Source organism: Mycteria americana, unplaced genomic scaffold (genome assembly GCF_035582795.1).
Source record: "Mycteria americana isolate JAX WOST 10 ecotype Jacksonville Zoo and Gardens unplaced genomic scaffold, USCA_MyAme_1.0 Scaffold_104, whole genome shotgun sequence".
Lineage (NCBI taxonomy): Eukaryota > Metazoa > Chordata > Aves > Ciconiiformes > Ciconiidae > Mycteria > Mycteria americana.
Window position 1 is genome coordinate 99,706 of NW_027445444.1, and position 13,975 is coordinate 113,680.

The following is a 13,975-nucleotide window of genomic DNA, read 5'->3' on the forward strand; positions in this document are numbered from 1 at the left end:
TAGGATGAGAATAATAGTGATAAAACGCTGCTTCCCTGCTCTCCAGGTGCACAAAAAACTGGGAGGGGGCACAGCCAGGATAGTTGATCCAAACTGGCCAAATGGCTATTCCATACCATATGACGTCATGCTCAGTACATAAACTGGGGGGAGTTGGCTGGGGGGTATTGATCACTGCTCGGGGACTGGCTGGGCGTTGGTCGGTGGTTGGTGAGCGGTTGTGTCACTGGTTTTTTATTTCCCTGGGCTTTTGTTCCTCTCTTGCTCGCTAGTTGTTTTCCTTCTCATTACAATTTATTATTATTTGTTGTTGTTGTTGTTCCAATTCTTAAACTGTTCTTATCTCAACCACAAGTTTTCTTACTTTTGCTCTTCCGATTCTCTCCCCCATCCCACCGAGGGGGGAGGGTGAGCGATCGGCTGTGTGGTACTTAATTGCCGACTGGGGCTAAACCACGACACTGCTCTTGGGGTCCCTGGCAATAAGAGTGGTGGTGTGGCACAAGGGGTGGGGTGTTGGGTGCCTGCTTTGACGCTGCCCTGGAGGGCGCTGCCCGGGAGGTGTTTCCATAGGACCAAGGTGTCCAAGGCCTCTCTTCATTTTCCAGGCTCGAGACACTGCAGTCAGTGGCTGGGCAATGAGACACTGCTTCCCTTAGCAGACATCACCTTAAGACACCAGGTTCTGCTGGACAGGGAGTGCTGTGGGGCTGTGAGCATCAGCCCAGAAGGGCATAGCTCTCCTGTAGGACCTTGGTGATGTCTGAGTGCACCTGATCTGCCCATGTGGATCAGCTTCCATGTCCTGGCCTCTTCATCCTTCTCTGCAAAGCTGTGCTGGAAAGGAGAGGTGTTTTGAAATCTGCACCTTGAACTGGTCCCCTCTGCTCCAGGTCCAGTCCAGTTGCTTTTTCAGAACAACCTCTGTGTGTAGTCCTCCTCCAGCGGAGAGCGGTGCAAGCACAGAGCAGCTGGGCACCAGGCTGATGGACAGAGCAGCCACCTGGATGGGAGCACTGACGCAGCTTTACACTGAGTGCAACAGTCATCGGGGGAAATTGAGCCTTTCCAAGAACATTTCCCAGGTGGGATGGGGGTCTCTGAATACTAACACACAGTGTAACGAGACACATGTGCTGCACCTCATCTCCCACCTTCCTCTGTGGAAGAAAGCGTCCTTCTGAGCTTTTTACCCTCTGCTATAGTGCAGCCCAGGGATCCCCTCCCCAGGACCCCTCCCTCCAAACACACTGGGTGTTGCTGCCTCCATGTGTCATTGCTGTAAAGCAGGGCTGACCCTTAAGGAGCCCATGGGTAGAGGGCACTGCTCTGCACAGCACACTCAGCCACCACAAACCAGAGCTGAAGCCTCGGAGATGCACAACAGTCCCCCAGGAAAGAGAAGCACCCTTAGGTATTTCACAGTGAAGGAATGGAATTTTGCTCAGAGAAGCTTGTCTGAATTTTTCTGTTTTGTCTCCTTTGGCAGTTTCCATGCCCAGAACAGGCAGATGTCCAATGGCAGCTCCATCAATGAGTTCCTCCTCCTGGCATTTACAGACACACGGGAGCTGCAGCTCTTGACCTTCTGGCTCTTCCTGGGCATCTACCTGGCTGCCCTCCTGGGCAATGGCCTCATCATTGCCGCCGTAGCCTGCGACCACCGCCTCCACACTCCCATGTACTTCTTCCTGCTCAACCTCTCCGTCCTTGACCTGGGCTCCATCTCCACCACTCTCCCCAAAGCCATGGCAAATTCCCTGTGGGACAACAGGACCATCTCCTACCAAGGGTGTGCCGCCCAACTCTTTTCCTTTTTCTTTTTTATTTCAGCGGAGTGTTCTCTCCTCACTGTCATGGCCTACGACCGCTACGTTGCCATCTGCAAACCCCTGCACTACGGGACCCTCCTGGGCAGCAGAGCTTGTGTCCACATGGCAGCAGCTGCCTGGGGCAGTGGGTTTCTCAATGCTGTGCTGCACACTGCCAATACATTTTCACTACCCGTCTGCCAAGGCAATGTCCTGGACCAATTCTTTTGTGAAATCCCCCAGATCCTCAAGCTCTCCTGCTCAGATGCCTACCTCAGGGAATTTGGGCTTATTGTGGTTAGTGTCTCTTTAGCATTTGCGTGTTTTGTTTTCATTGTGCTGTCCTATGTGCAGATCTTCAGGGCTGTGCTGAGGATCCCCTCTGAGCAGGGACGGCACAAAGCCTTCTCCACGTGCCTCCCTCACCTGGCTGTGGTCTCCCTGTATGTCAGCAGCGGCATCTCTGCCCATCTGAAGCCCCCCTCCATCTCCTCCCCATCTCTGGACCTGGTGCTCTCATTTCTGTACTCGGTGGTGCCTCCAGCAGTGAACCCCTTCATGTACAGCATGAGGAATGAGGAGTTGAAGGAAACCCTATGGAAACTGGCCCAATGCACGCTGTTTCAGTGACAATAGCCTGCCTCGCCTTCTCTGCACATTTCCCTGAGTTTACCTTAGGCCCTGAGTCTGCCTTTTTCTCTGGTGATAATGCTGTTTATAGATAATCTTCTGCGTTTATACTCCTTGTTTTGAAACTTGGGCCTGTTGTGTCTGACTCTTGCACAACACTGTGTGAAATGTGGGATGCCCAATAGCAGCTCTTGAATAAAAAGGCATCTCCCAGGTGCAGTGCCTGAAGGCTGGGCTTGTCCTCCAAAGTTGCTGCCAAGAAATGGCTGAGGAATTCGTCTTTAAAAGTGTCTGTTCTCCTTGTGTTCTCAATGTTCTGAGAGTTAAGCTCATGGTAGTATTGTGTTCCACTGGACCAAATGTTCTGTATTTAAAAGCTCTCTTCCTGGTGTCCAATGGCAAGGGACATGGTCCATGAGCTCCCCATTATCTCCTCAGGTTTCTTCATGTATGACAGGACTGATAGCATATACCAGACTCTCTGGAAATGAATTTGGAGGGTTATATACAGGAGAGGATGGGGACTCACCATATGCCCTGGGCGGGGAGTGAATGGAGACTCAGAAAGTAAAGCACCCTCAAAGGTGAAGTCCCCCAAAATTTAAGCTCTAAATCGATGGATCCACGAACAAGGACATTGCAGTGCCATGGGAGTCAGTGGTGATTCAGCAGGCACCGGGAAGGGAGGCTGCAGAGCTTCAGGAGCTGCATGAGGAACCCCAGCACGAGGACTGTCGAGGACTGTGGGGCTGGTGGGAGCAGAGGAGGGCACAGATTCAGTCAGCATTGGGGAGTCAGCAAGAATGAATTCAAGAGAGCCAGAGTGACTAGCTTCCATTTCCTCATGCCCTTGGGGCCAGCAGCATCCCTGGGGCTGATGGGGAGCCTGAACCCCCCTCTCTGCCCCCTAGGAGCTGCTGTGCCCTTCAGAGGGGCTGGGGCTGTGGGGTGAATTCCCAGAGCTCTGCGGTGGACACTGCCGTGGGACCAGCCCAGATTGGGCTGTTCTGTGGTGCTAGGCTGGGGAGATGGCAGGAGTGGTGGGGAGAGCTGGGGAGGGGCTGGGCTGGGCTGTGAAGTACCTGGGAGAGGAAAGCGCTGGTGTAGAGCTAAGGTGTGAGAGTGTGCAGGGTGGGGGCGCCCAGCAGGGTGCTCACAGAGCAGAGTCAGGTGTCATGGTGAAGGAAGCAAGGCACCAAAGGTGCAAAAGAGAGGGGTCCAGTCTGTGCCATGTTCCCTGGACACCCCGGGTAAGCTGCCCTGGCAAAACTGTCCCAGATGAGTCCCACACACCGGCCATTTCCATGTCTGGCTGCACACCCCAGCCCTGAGGAGTGACCTTTGCTGCATGGTCACCTCTGTCCTCTTCTGGGGCTCAGTGACACCCAAATGCAATGCCAGTATTAATAAAAAGGGAACCAGTTTCCTACTGGCATTTATTACACAGAAGTCCCACAGCTCTTGCCACTGCTGGTCTCTCAGCCAAGCCCTTTCTCAGACAGCTCCAGCTACATCAGGTGCTTATGGCTTTTCTCAACAAATATTGAAAATCTCCATTAATTGAGATCCCACCTATTGGCCTGGGTCCTTGCTCCAGTTTTTATTCTGAAAGACTTCTCAGAAACCCAGCTCTCTCAGCCTCTCCTTGTCTATAATGTGCTCCAGGCCTCAACCATCCTTCTGGCCTCTGCAGGACTTGCTCCAGTCTGTCAGGGTATGTCTTGTGCTGAGGAGCTCCAAACTGGACGCAGCAGTCCAGATGTGGTTCTGTGGTGGGTTAACCTTGGCCAGCGGCCAGAAAGCCACCCTGGTGCTCACTCACTCCCCTGACTCCACAGGGCAAAGGGAGAAAACAAATCAGAAAAGCTCATGGGTCAAGATAAAGTAAAGGAGATCAGTTACCACTTACTGTCACTGGCAGAGACCTGTTGACTTGCCGAAGATCAATTTAATTTATTGCCAATTAAGAAAGATTTACATTGTGAAAAACAATGACAAAAATATTAAAGATCATTCCCCTCACACTTTGTCCCAGGCTCAAATTACTCCACTGTTCCCAAGTCATCTACCCACTCCAATCTGAAGAGGAGCAGGGGGGATGGTGAAGAGGGGGTTAACAGTCAGTAAAGAACAGCTCTGCCGCTCTTTCCTCCTCACACTTCTCCCCTGCTCCAGCTTGTGTACTCCCCATGGGATCCCACTATATTTGTGGTCAAGGCTCTGTGTTCTTCATTTCTTTCTGTCTTACTTTTCTCCTTTATACCTGCAGAATCTCGGAACTGAGACTGGAAGAGACCTCTGGAGATCATCTAGTTCACTCTTCAGGCTGAGGCAGGGTCAGTGAGAGCAGGTGGCTCAGCACCTTATCTAAGTTGGTTTGGAATATCTCCATGGATGGACACTCCACAACATCTCTGTAAAACCTGTTGCAGTCTTTGACCAGCCTCACAGTCAAAAAGTATTTTCTTGAGTTCAAAAGGATTCCATATACATTAATAAGATCCCTCCAAGCCTTTTTTTCCCCAGACTGAACAGTCCCAAATCTCTCAGTGGGACTTCCTCCTATGAAAGGTGCTGCAGTCCGTTAAGCCAACTTTCTGGTCCTTTGCTGGACTTGCTTTAGGAGGTCAACATCTTTCTTGTACTGGGGAGCCCAGCCCTGGGCACAGCACTCCAGATGTGGCCTCACCAGTGCCGAGAAGAGGGGAAGGGTCACCTCCCTCCATCTGCCAGCAATGATTTTCCCAATGCAGCCCAGGAGGCTGTTGGCCTTTGCAACAATGGTGGGCTGCTGGCTCATGCTCAGCTTGCTGTCCTCTGGGATCCCAAGATCCTTCTCTGCAGAGCCGTTATCTAGCCAGTTATCGTGGTTTAACCCCAGCCGGCAACTCAGCACCACACAGCTGCTTGCTCACTCTCCCCTAGTGGGATGGGGGGGAGAATCGGAAGAGTAAAAGTGAGAAAACTCGTGGGTTGAGATAGAGTTCAATAGGTAAAGCAAAAGCCACGCGCAAAAGCAAAGCAAAATAAGGCATTCATTCTCTGCTTCCCATGGGCAGGCAGGTGTTCAGCCATCCCTAGGAAAGCAGGGCTCCATCACACATAACCATTACTTGGGAAGACAAAAGCAAGACATCCCCCCTTCCTCCTTCTTCCCCCAGCTTTTTACTGCTAAGCATGATGTCATATGGTCTGGAATATCCCTTTGGTCAGTTCGCGTCAGCTGTCCCGGCTGTGTCGCCTCCCAACATCTTGTGCACCCCCAGCCTACTCATTGGCAGGGTGGTGTGAGAAGCAGAAAAGGCCTTGACTCTGTGTAAGCACTGCTCAGCAATAACGAAAACATCGCTGTGTTATCAACGCTGTTTTCAGCACAAATCCAAAGCACAGCCCCATCCTAGCCACTGTGAAGAAAATTAACTCTATCCCAGACAAAAGCAGCACAGCGGTCAGCCCCCAGCATGATGGCTGTAGTGTGGCTGGCTCACAGGCTGTCCTCCCCCAGGGACTTTCTCAGCAGCCCCTTGTCCTTCTTGGAGATCAGCTTCACAGGCCCCACAGTGCTGCAGGGTCACCTGGGACAGCAAAGCCCTCTCCTGCCAGGGCTGCACACCCAGGCCTGTTTCTCTCTGGCCTTGGGGACTGCAGCTTTTGCTCTCTTTGTGGAGAGCTGTGATGTGAGTGGAATAAGAGTTAAGGTGGGGAAGGACAGCTCCCACAGCTTTTGTGGTAATGGAGACACAACATCTTCAGGACAGACTGACAGGGAAGATGAGAAGTGGGGGATGCCTTGTGTGATGTCAGGGAAGCTCAGATACATGGGGGTCTCTATGGGACACGTAACAGGTTAGATGGCAGCTTGTGTGTGGGTCAGCTTCTAAATGGGCCACCCATTCTTCTGCTCACCTGGACCTGCTACTCCCAAAGGAGGAAGAGCTGGTCAGGGACGTGAAGACCAGTGTCAGCCTTGGCCATAGCGACCATGAAATTTTGGTCTCTCAGATCGGCAGGGACATGGGGAAGGAGAGTAGCAGAGAGCAGACCCTGGACATCAGGGAATGAGAATTTGGCCTATTGAGGGCACTGGCAGGTGGGGTCTCATATGGCAGTGTCAGGGCCCTGAGAGCACCCATAGGCCTTCATGGCCCTGAGCAGCATCACCTGGGGCCTCCACCTGCATCTCTGTCCATGGGCCCAGGAGACCATTGAAGCCCAGGGCTGAGCTTAAGATCCAGCTTGATTCAGACCCAGCTGTATGGGCACTGCTCTCCAGACAGAGCCATAGACACAGCCTTGCTTGTGCATGGACCCTGTTGGTTCGCACTTGCAGAGTCACTCCCCAGCTTGATTCTTTATGGGGGGTACAATGGAATGACACCATGGCCCTCCAAGTGCCAGACCCCAGCTGATTCACAGAGGCCTAGGGCCTTTCTGCTGCCTTTCTTCCCATCGCTTGGTCAGGTTTAGGGAGGAGAGGAAGGAAAAGCAGGTGAGGTTTCTGGGTGCCAGTGATTGCAATGGGGGAGCAGAGCCCTGACGTGTGAAATGATCTAAAGGCTATACTAGTTCAAAACTGTTGTCTTCAGCTCTTTTCTTGGAGGCCTTAAATCTTTGGCAGGAACCCAGAAATGCTGAGATCTCTCCACCTTCCCCTCTTTTAGCAATCAAGATGATCATACATAAGTCTATGGGGCCTGATGAGATCCACCCGAGAGTGTTGAAGGAGCTGGCAGATGTGCTCACCAAGCCCCTTTCCATCATTTACCAGCAGTCCTGGCTAACTGGGGAAGTCCCTGCTGACTGGAGATTAGCTAATGTGACACCCATCTTCAAGAAGGGCCGGAAGGAGGACCCGGGGAACTACAGGCCTGTTAGCCTGACCTCGGTGCCGGGGAAGCTGATTCAGCAGATCATCCTGAGTGCTATCACACGGCATGTAGAGAATAACCAAGGGATCAAGCCCAGCCAGCGTGGGTTGAGGAAAGGCAGGTCCTGCTTGACCAACCTGATCTCCTTCTATGACAAGGTGACCCGCGTAGTGGATGAGGGAAAGGCTGTGGATGTTGTCTATCTAGACCTCAGTAAAGCCTTTGACACGGTTTCCCACAGCATTCTCCTGGAGAAACTGGCTGCTCATGGCTTGGACGGGTGTACTCTTCGCTGGGTAAAGAACTGGCTGGATGGCCGGGCCCAAAGAGTGGTGGTGAATGGAGTTTACTCCGGTTGGCGTCCGGTCACAAGCGGTGTTCCCCAGGGCTCGGTGTTGGGGCCAGTTCTGTTTAACATCTTTATCAATGATCTGGACGAAGGGATCGAGTGTACTCTCAGTAAGTTTGCAGACGACACCAAGTTGTGTGGGAGTGTTGATCTGCTGGAGGGTAGGCAGGCTCTGCAGAGGGACCTGGACAGGCTGGATCGATGGGCTGGGGTGAATTGTATGAGGTTTAACAAGGCCAAGTGCAAGGTCCTGCACTTGGGCCACAGCAACCCCATGCAACGCTACAGGCTTGGGGAAGAGTGGCTGGAAAGCTGCCTGGCAGAGAAGGACCTGGGGGTGTTTGTTGACAGCTGCCTGAATATGAGCCAGCAGTGTGCCCAGGCGGCCAAGAAGGCCAATGGCATCCTGGCTTGTATCAGAAATAGCGTGGCCAGCAGGAGTAGGGCAGTGGTCGTCCCCCTGTACTTGGCACTGGTGAGGCTGCACCTCGAATACTGTGTTCAGGTTTGGGCCCCCCACTACAAGAGGGATATTGAGGTACTGGAGCGTGTACAGAGAAGGGCAACGAAGCTGGTGAAGGGTCTGGAGCAGAAGTCTTATGAGGAGCGGCTGAGGGAGCTGGGACTGTTTAGCCTGGAGAAAAGGAGGCTGAGGGGAGACCTCATCGCTCTCTACAACTACCTGAAAGGAGGTTGTAGAGAGGTGGGGGTCGGTCTCTTCTCCCAGGTAACAGGTGATAGGACAAGAGGAAATGGCCTCAAGTTGCGCCAGGGGAGGTTTAGACTGGATATTAGGAAATTTTTCTTCACCGAGAGGGTTATCAAGCATTGGAACAGACTGCCCAGGGAAGTGGTTGAGTCGCCATCCCTGGAGGTATTTAAAGGATGTTTGGATGAGGTACTTAGAGACATGGTGTGGTGGTGGTTTTTGGCAGTGTTAGGTTTATGATTGGACTCAATGATCTTAAAGGTCTTTTCCAACCTATATGATTCTGTGATTCTGTACCCAAGTCAGAGGCTTTCTTTCAATTCTATTTCCAGCCTAAAGCACCCCATGGTCTGGAGATATGCCAGGAAACTTGCATAAGGAACCCACTCCTCTGGACAAGAATGTGCATGTTCCCAGGAATCTCAGGAGGCATGGGGTACTGATAGCTGTGTTCAGGGAGCTGGTCAAATGCCTCATCTCCATTTCTGTTCTGGTGGCCTAGATGCCTGGTTCATGTGTAAACTCTCTCTAGAGATGCTGACATTTACTGAGCAACCTGGTCTGACCTCAGAGCTGGCCCTGCTTGGAGCTGGGCATTGTACTAGAGATCACCTGAGCTCCCTTCCTCCCCTGAATTGCCCTACGAGCATATGACGTAGAGACCCTCACCTCCAGATTTATCTCTTCTCGTACGGTGCGTGGCAAGGCACAGGGTCCTGGAAGGGATGCTGGGAAAGAGACTGCTGGGGGTCTCCTGCCCATCCTCCAGGCTGGCTGTGACTTTGCAGAGCAAAGAAGAGCTCCAAAGGTGGAGATCACAGCAATGCTTCTGCTAGTCCATTTTTTTTTTCCTAAGGCTCAGCCAAAAGCTCCCAAGAGGCACTTTGTGGCTGTTGCCTCTGTCATATCATCAGCCACTGCAGAATAGGGCTTGGCTCCATCATCTCTCCAGGTAGGTGTAGGCTCTTACTAGGTTGCCCCATGCCTCCTTCAGCAGGCTAGAGAGGCCCAGTTCCCTCAGACTCTCCTCACAACTCATGCTTTAGGCCCCTAGCTCCACCTTGGCAGACCTCCTCTGGACCCTCTCCAGTTTCTCCACTCTCCATTTGAAATGTGAGGCCCACTGGCTCATATGGCATCGTCCTGGTGCCCAGGCCCTTCTCCTCTGGACACTACTCAGACAGCCATGTCTCTACCCATGCTGCTGTATGAAGTTGTTGCGCAGTTTGTAGGTTGAGATAAAAATAGATAATAGAGGGAAAAAAAGATAAATACAAACATAAACCAAAACCAACAGGCAACACAAAGGAAATCACTTACCACCTCCCAAAGCAGACTGATGCCCAGGCAGTCTCCCAGCAACAGACACCTTGAACGACAAAAAACTCCACCTCCTTCTTCCTCTGCCCCAGCTTTTATTGCTGAGCATGACGTCATACGGGATGGAATATCCCTCTGGTCACTTGGGGTCAGCTGTCCTGGCTGTTTCCCCCCATCAACTTCTTGCCCACCCCCAGCCTACTCACTGGGAGGGAGCGGAGTGAGAACCTGAGAAGGCCTTGACGCTGTGCAAACACTGCTCAGCAATAGCCAAAACACGGCTGTGTTACCAACACTGTTGTAGGCACAAATGCCAAACATGGCACCGTGGGGGCTTCTACGACGGAAGTTAACCCCTTCCCAGCCAGACCCAGTACACTTGAACTGGGAGTGCAGAAATGGACTCTGTAGTGTATAGGTGGTTTGACAAGTGATGAGCAGGGGAGACAGTAATTTCCCTCATTCTTTTGGCGAGGGCCCTCTTTACACACTCCAGGACACTCCTGGCCTTCTTTACTACCAGGTCACACGGCAACACGTGGATCACTGCTGGATCCTATTTTGCCTTCTGTCCCCCAGCACCACCAGGGCCTTTTCCACAGAGCTGCTCTCTGGCTAGGCAGTCCCCTTCCCCTGCCTCTGCAGGGTGTTAGTCTATCCCAGGCGCAGGACCTGGCCTTTGTCCTTCTTCTATTTCATGACGGTCCTGACAGGACAGTGCTTCTGCCTGTTTAGGTTTCTCCTGAAGGCAATCCCAAGGCACAGGAATGGTCCTCCCAGTTTAGTGCCATCGACAAACGTGGTGAGAGTTGCCTCCTCCGGGTCATGGACACAGGTGTTAAACTGCAAAGGGCCCAGGAGAGTCCCCTGTGCTGTCCTACAACGCCCCACTATGTCCCAGTGGCCTCCAGGTAGGGTATGACCCCTTCACCACTGCTCTCTCAGCCTCATCATCCAACTGGTGTTTTGCCCATCTGTTTGTCCATCCATCCAGACTGTAATGGCCTAACTTGAGTGGAAGAATATTGAGGGAGACCATGCCAAAAGTGCTGCTGAAGCTGATGTAAACGACATCCACTGTTCCCTCTACTGTTGCGCATCCCTCATGCACCAAGGCAGTTATTTCATCATGAAGGCAATCAGGTTGGCAAGGCATGATTTCCCCGTGGGAAGGCCATGCTGAATGTTTTTCTACGTGTTCTTCTCTTTTAGCTGTCCAGAAATGTCACCCATGAGGTGTCATTCAATGGCTCGTTCCTCATCACAGAGAGCTTGTACAGCCTGTGCTTCCCTGGGTTGCACTTCTGGCCTTTTTCAATGATGGATGCAACACTTGCTTGTCCTCACTCATGTAAGACCTTTACCAATTCCATGCTCTTTCAAAAGGGATATTCCAAAGAAATATTGATCTTCTCCTGTAACTTCATTACCACTATTCTGCCTGTTATACACTGTATTTAGTTTCTCTAGTCTTTCATATACTTTCAACTGCCATTATATAATGACCAGTTCTAAATCGTCTTTGCAGATGCAGACTGTCTAGGCAAAGGCCCTTTCTATCGTTCTCCATTTTTCTCCTCCCCTTAATCTTTGTTCATTCAGATACCTCTCACCTTTGCAGCTGCTTTGAGCTTCAGGGAGTTAAAAGCTTGCCTGTCTTTCACTAGTCTAATGGTCTCTTTAGCCAAGTCTTGAATTATGTTCATATCTCTCTTTTTCTATCTATCTATCTAAAACCTTTCTGATAAGATCATCCCTTGTAGAGAGGCGACCTCATTAGAGGCAGCTTGTACTTAACATATGATTACAAGGTGTTGTTTATTGTTTATGAAAAGTCATCATGCTTTAATTTTCTTTCCTTACGAATAGGAATATTTCTCTGTGCCTGTGTGCAGCCAGTTCTCGAAGGAGAGCAACTGGGAGATGATGCAATGGAGCTGTAACATCCAGCTGCAGAGATCACTGGAGAAGTCTGATGCAAGGACACTGATGTACGTCCCAGGTGACCAGTGACAGAAATGGTGGACATTAGGGAGGTCAGGAGCAAAGTTCTCCATGTAGTGTTTTCCTGCCTGTCCAGACCTCCTGAGGAGACACTCTGGATCATTAACACTTGGAGAATGCTTCCATCACCTCTTCTCTAAACTGAAAAGTAATTAAAAATATCCTTTGAAATAAAAAATCATTTTTATTAGATGCACTTTGATATCTTCCTCTTTAACTACACTATGAAAGCTCTCTAATTACCTGTACAAATCTTGAAGACTTGAAGGAAATTACAGGAAGAGACATGGCACGTTAGGGCTTTCTGTATTTTAATGAGCCCCATGGTGCATTTGGTGCTGAGTCCATGGACCTCCGATCCTGAGGGACGATTCAACAAACTGCTCAAGAAGTCAGAAGCAAAACTCAAAGTACCTTGAAGCATTAATGGGCCCCACTGAGGGCCATTACTGACAAAGCCTCCCCATGGCCTTGTTAGAGCAGAGAACTGGAGGCCATGATTGCAGGTAGGCACAGGCACTGTGCAGGCAGCTGTAATGCTGAGGAAAGCCTTGGTTTCTTTTAGGAAGCAGAAAGGCCAAGCCCTGATGCCCAGGCCCTGGGAAGGCAGACCCTGTCCCTCACGCGTGGCTCAGGGGTCTTCCTGGGGGCAGTGGGGTGTGAGAGTGAGCAACGCCAAGTGTAGGGAGAACTGTACAAGACCTCCTGGCCTCCCCAAGCAGGGGTGAGGAAGAAATGAAGTCCAGAGCCTCAAAACAAGTTTTGCTTGGTAGGCCTAGGTGGCAGAGGCAACTGTCATAACCAAGGGGACAAAGACCTTGGTTTTGATGGGCGTTTCAGCCTTGCCAGAGCACTTGGCCATCTCTGCTGCAGGCTGTCCTACACTGTCCCATGCCTGCACCTCTTTCCCTTCAGGCTGTAGACACCCATCTTGCTTTCCCACCTAGCTCTCACCCCAGCATTTCTATACCTTCACTGATGTCTCGCCACCCTTGCTGCCTTTTCCTTGAAACACAAAGCCATGGGCTGATCCAGACTCCCTCTGGTGACCTCTTACACCACAAGGATACTCTTTGAGTTGTAGGAGACCAGTACACTGACGACCTTGACTTAATGAACACATCTCTGAACTAAGATCATGGGCGAGGGACCAAGAGGAAAAAAGGAAACAAGGAAAGCAGAAGAAGGAACAACAAGATAACTATAAGCCAATGAAATGCTGTGTGATAAAAGTTACAGAGCCAATTAGATGGGTAGAATAAGCGCGTGCATTGCGCGTGCTTCGCGTGAACCGGTCGGGATAAGTATAAAAGGAGTGTTGTCAGGGAAATAAAGGTCTCCCCCTACTATCAGCACCGGAGTCCGTGTCTCATTCCCTTCGTTGAGTGACATTTCTTTTTCAACACATCTAGTCTGAACCTTCTAAGCTGCACTTTGTGGAGGTTTCCTTCTCTTCCCACTACCAGGAAAACTCCATCATCTCTGAGACCACCCTTCAAGCAGTTGCATGCTACTGCTATAGTGCCCTGAACCTCCACTTCACCAGGCTAAAGAAGCTTAAGCCTCTCAGCGTCCCCCAACCCCCATCCTGGCAGATGTCCTCTGGGGCCGCTCCAGTTCTTCCCCACTCCTCCAGACCAAGGAACCCCACACCCAAACACGCTAGTCCAGCTATCACCACACCAGTGCTGAGGCAAGGGGGATGATGATAACTCTGTTGTCTGGGTGGCCACGCTCCTCCTAATACAGCGCTGAGTGTAGTTGGCCTTTTTCACTGTTTCTACTGTTTTGCTCTATCAAATGGCATTTTAAATGGTACTTCACAGAGTCTGCGTGCCTTTCTTACTGGGGATGTAACAAAAGAGAACCTCCAGGTTCAAACAACCACCGAGTCATGGCCTGCTGCTAGCTATCAGATTCTCGGGCAGAAGTGATGTCATAGTCAACCCCCCAGCCCTCTGTGTGCTGATGGCCAATCACTCAAGGAGACTGGAGACCAAAGTGGCCTCACACTCGCCTTCACAGCCATGTGCCTCCTACTGGCCTATGAGCTTCTCAGACATAATGGATTCATAAGGATAGCCCAACCCATCGCCCTTCTTGTGGCCTATCAACTGACCAGACAAAAGTAACCTCACCATGATCTTCCAAGCCACATGCCTGCTGCTGGTCTTTCAGCTTCTCCAGTAGACACAACCAAGCCATGCACCTGCTGCTGTCCCATCAGGTCTTCCAGTGGAAGGAATGTGACAGCCCATATCCAAGCCCTCTGCCTTGATGGGTC

The 13,975-nt window shown here is 51.2% G+C and overlaps 1 protein-coding gene across 1 annotated transcript; it reads left to right on the forward strand.

Annotated features, from left to right (window-relative positions):
• The first annotated feature begins 1,511 nt into the window (after positions 1 to 1,511).
• LOC142403102 (olfactory receptor 14A16-like) lies at positions 1,512 to 2,993 on the forward strand. Its single transcript, XM_075489265.1, has 2 exons — positions 1,512 to 2,417; positions 2,880 to 2,993. The coding sequence occupies exons 1-2, from the start codon at positions 1,512 to 1,514 to the stop codon at positions 2,991 to 2,993; spliced, it is 1,020 nt and encodes a 339-aa protein (XP_075345380.1).
• The last annotated feature ends 10,982 nt before the right edge of the window (positions 2,994 to 13,975 follow it).

Excerpts from the sequence above, each read along its gene's own strand:
- LOC142403102 (XM_075489265.1), top strand. The coding sequence starts at position 1,512 with ATGTCCAATGGCAGCTCCATCAATGAGTTCCTCCTCCTGGCATTTACA. Across the intron at positions 2,418-2,879 it reads AGGAAACCCTATGGAAACTG|GTTTCTTCATGTATGACAGG; the intron begins GCCCAATGCACG and ends TTATCTCCTCAG.